This window comes from Egretta garzetta, unplaced genomic scaffold (genome assembly GCF_000687185.1).
Source record: "Egretta garzetta isolate BGI_Z169 unplaced genomic scaffold, ASM68718v1 scaffold786, whole genome shotgun sequence".
NCBI lineage: Eukaryota > Metazoa > Chordata > Aves > Pelecaniformes > Ardeidae > Egretta > Egretta garzetta.
Window position 1 is genome coordinate 107,435 of NW_009259991.1, and position 4,011 is coordinate 111,445.

At 63.5% G+C, this 4,011-nt stretch overlaps 1 protein-coding gene across 1 annotated transcript in view; it reads left to right on the top strand.

The window, feature by feature from the left end:
* LOC104127869 (arf-GAP with GTPase, ANK repeat and PH domain-containing protein 3) overlaps nucleotides 1-4,011 on the top strand; it is a 135,008-nt gene that overhangs the window by 24,817 nt on the left and 106,180 nt on the right. Inside the window, exons 5-7 of the mRNA XM_009640575.1 lie at nucleotides 2,925-3,012; nucleotides 3,204-3,289; nucleotides 3,516-3,657. Of these exons, the coding sequence (XP_009638870.1) occupies nucleotides 2,925-3,012; nucleotides 3,204-3,289; nucleotides 3,516-3,657 (316 nt within the window). The remainder of the gene's footprint in view (nucleotides 1-2,924; nucleotides 3,013-3,203; nucleotides 3,290-3,515; nucleotides 3,658-4,011) is intronic.

Here is a 4,011-nt window from a genome sequence, read left to right on the forward strand (position 1 = left end):
CTCAGTGGCCGGCCCACCCCTTGGCCGGAAAAAGGCCAGCCGAAAACTCCTCTGTGGTGGCAGAGGCAGCTGCAGTGCTCCCAGCCGCTCCGCTCTCCTTGCTCCCCACTGCTGTCGGCGCCGGGGGGGCTGCGTGCGGCCACACCACAGCCCTGCTCTCCAGCAACTGAGTGGCGTGGAAAAGAGCGCCGCAGACGAGCGCCAGGCCACAGGGCCCGTTTGATTCCTCTCGCTCCGCAGTCGCACGGGCCGTGGTGGTGGCACAGGCAGGGGCGCAGTGCAAGGTGGGTGCAGGGGGCAAGCGTGGGGTGCGGTGGGGACAGTCCCTCTGTGGAGCGGAGCGGTGAGTTGCTGCAGTTAGGCCATTTCTGGCAGCACAGTGCAGTGCCGCAGCCCGCCACCGGGGTGTCACCACGGGCTCTGTCCGCAGGACCTGCCTACAGTTCCTGGGCACTGAGGTGGGGAGTGGATCTTGGCAAGCAGGGCAGAGCCAGTGGCTGGAGCTGGAGTCATCATGGCCCACGCCTGGACATCATGGGGAAGTGTTACCGGAGCGTGGTGTTGGGCTCTGGAGGCCCTGCCCCGACAGTGTGGCTCTCGGTCCGGTCCCCTGGTGTGAGCAGGCTGCACTGGGGACACGTGGGGCCGGCTGTCCCCTTCCCTGGCTCCGGGGTGCGGGAGCGGGCACAGCCTGAGGGGCTTGGGTCTCTTGGGGTGCCACGTCCCCTGCGGGCAGGGTCTGGGCTGGGCACACAGTGGTCATTCCTGGTGCTCGGGGGGGCCGGGCTCGGGCAGGCTGTGGACAGGGACAGGGCACGGTGTACAGCACCCGCTCGGGAAGGAGCTGGTCCTTGCTCAGCTGTGCGGCCTCGTCCCTGAGCGCCGGCACTGCCATGTCCATGTTCCCAGGAGTCGCGTCTCGACAGAGCCGGGGAGGAGGCTTCTACCGTGACAGCAAACAAGCAGAGAGCTGACACCACCGTGCCTTGTGCCAGTTCCTGATACCCAGGCGACACTTGGAGACAAGTGGGGGGACTTGGGGTTTTGATTTTGTCTCTTGTAGATGTAAGGGTATGTGCTGCTTTTGCGAACGCTCTCAGCTTCTCAGTGCTGCACAACTGCTTGGAATTTTCATCATAAAGATACTGTACTGGGACTTCCCACAGGGAAACGCACCCACCGGGCCTGTGCGGCAGCCCCACGGGGACTCTGGTGTCCCCAGCAAATGCAGGCGCTCTGTTCGTGCCCAGCAAATCATAGAATCACAGAATCATTTAGGTGGGAAAAGCCCTTTAAGCTCCCCCAGCCCAACCGTTCCCCTGACCCTGCCATCCCACCACCAAACCCTGTCCCTAAGCAATCTGGTCCTGTGGTGGGTTCAGGAAGGGTGCAGGGCCAGCAGCGCACTACTGAACGCTTCAGTGTCGCTGGGCATTTGCTGCAAAGCAGCCGTGGATTTTCCAGAAGCACAGCAGCCCCGCTGGGAGGTCTGCGCAAGGGCGTCTCTGGTGGCTTCTGTCTGGTAGATGTACCAGACACCTGAAATCCTGGTGAAGCAGCAAGTCCCCCCAGCCCACGCTCACTAAGCTTGGGGACAGGGGAGGAGGGAGCCTACCAAGCATTTGGGTGGGTGTATGCTGGGAACAGCAGCAAAAAGGCGGTGGGACAGAGTGTGAACTTTCGGTGGTGGAGAAACCCCAAGGCTCCGGGCTTTGCAGGACAGCATGGGCTCTAGATGCTGATGCTGGTGCATCAGATACCCACCCCTAGGATGTCTTTGTGGGGGCAATGGGAGCGTGGTTTAGACACAGAGGAGGTGTAGGGTGCCCTAAAGCAGGAGTCGGTTGCGTACGAGAAGATCCGTGGTCAGGCCAGACCATCCAAAGCCAAAGGTGCTCTTGGGAAGCCGCATGGAGAAGGGGTGGGAGCTCGCTTTGCCCAGACCTGGTGAGTTGTGGCCCCGGCTTGGCCAGGATGGCTTCCTGGGCTCTGGGTGGTGGATGGCTGGTAAGAGCTTGCCCGCTGGCTTCACCAGCCGGGGGAAGGAATTGTGCAGGCCTGTGTCAGGAGTGAGTTCGGAGCAGCTCTCGGGGCTCCTGGCCAACAGCGGCTCTCTGCAGGCCCGGGTGCCCCTGCATCGCCCGGCGTTTCCACTCCAGCTCCCCCGGAGCAGCCCCGCAGCTGGGGCCAGAGGAGCACGCGGTGGGGTGCTCGGTAAAGCGAGAGCCCGCTCCACGAGCTGCGTTGTCCCTGCGGGAGGGGGAGCAGCTGTGGGGCAGAAGCTGACCCGTCGGAACGGGATTTTTTGCATGGATGTCGGAAGATGCCCCTTTACGCCAGGACTGTTCTCCCATCGGCAGGCAAGCGCGCTTGCCAGCCCCTGGGCACTGTGGGTTTTTTAAAGCATTGGGAAAACGCTGACATTAGGAAAACCTGGGTTGCCTGGCTGCCCCGTCCTGGGCTGGCTGCGTTCCTTCTGTAGCAGATTCGTAGGGTCCCCAGCCTGACAGCCCCCTGCTGTGTTTCAGCCCAGTTAAAACGCAGTGTGAGGTTTCTCTGGTTCTCAGCCTGGTTAAAAACGGGTGTTGGGCACAGGCGGCACGGACAGCTCCACCGGGAAACCTGCGCGCTGCCGCAGCGGGGAGCAGGCACCGGGCCTTGCCACTGGTGTCAGAAGCAGCAGCTGTACCGGACACGTGCCAGGGTACCAGTCAGGTTGTGCCATCCCTTGTGCCCTCCTATGACCGTCTCTGCCCATCATCGGCACGCGCCCAGGTACTGGTGGTCTTGCCTTGCAGGGGTGGCCTTGTGTAGAGGGAGGTGTGCTGGGCACACGGGCGGCAGGTGACGTGTGCTGGGCACTCGGGTGGTGGGCGACACGTGTTGGACACGCGGGCAGTGGGTGACGCACGCCTCTCTTTCAGGGCATCGTGGGGAACCTGTCCAGCGGCAAGTCGGCGCTCGTGCACCGCTACCTGACCGGCACCTACGTGCAGGAGGAGTCTCCCGAGGGTAAGGTCTGGTTTCCAGGGCACCTGGGGGGTGGCCTGGGTCCTCGCTTCTCTCCCTGTCTCTAGAGGTGCCCCCTGTCTCCGCACCTCGCCTGACGCTGCTGCAGGGCTCTGAGCCCCCCCGGCCTTCCTTGGGGGTTTCCCCCTGCTCGCTCCCCACTCACTCGACCTCCTGCTTTGCTCTCTTCCAAGGTGGCCGCTTTAAGAAGGAGATTGTAGTGGATGGTCAGAGTTACTTGCTGCTGATTCGAGATGAAGGGGGCCCCCCTGAACTCCAGGTAGGAGACCAGTGCCTCCCGCAGTCCCTTACCACCCTGTCCTGCTGGAGGGATCGGAGGGCTCCTGGGGAGGACTGGGAGCTCGTGCTGGGAGCCTGGGGCGTGCACTCCCTGAGCCCGGACGTAGTGCCCCATGAGCCTGCGGTGCGGCTGCCCTTTCCGGTGGCTCTGGGCACGGGGCTCTGGGCCACTTGTGGGGCTGTGACAGCTGGTGTGTCTCCCTCAGTTTGCTGCCTGGGTCGATGCTGTGGTGTTTGTCTTCAGCCTGGAGGACGAGATCAGCTTCCAGACAGTCTACAACTACTACCTGCGGCTCTGCAGCTACCGGAACACAGCGGAGGTGCCGATGGTGCTGGTGGGCACGCAGGGTGAGAACAGGGCGGCCGGGCTTCCTCCCCACATCCTCCCTGCCTTGCTCGGGAGCACGGGTGACCTGTCTGCCCTGGCGGGAGAGCGCGGGGTGCTGCCCTGCGAGCGTTGGGAGATGCCGGTCTGTAAGGTGTACGTGGAGCACAGGTACTCTGAGGCCCTGGAGGAGCGGGCTCATCCCTTCTCAGACCACCTCAGCTTTCCTGCGGAGAGCTGCCTTACTTCATGGAGCCACTTTCCTCTTGGAAATGCCCAAACATGGCGCTGCCCGCCTTCCTCGGCGCTGCCTGCAGCAGCTGGGCACAGGCAGGAGACGGGGCCGGGGGGCGGGAGGGTTTTCTGCGGGTGCGTTG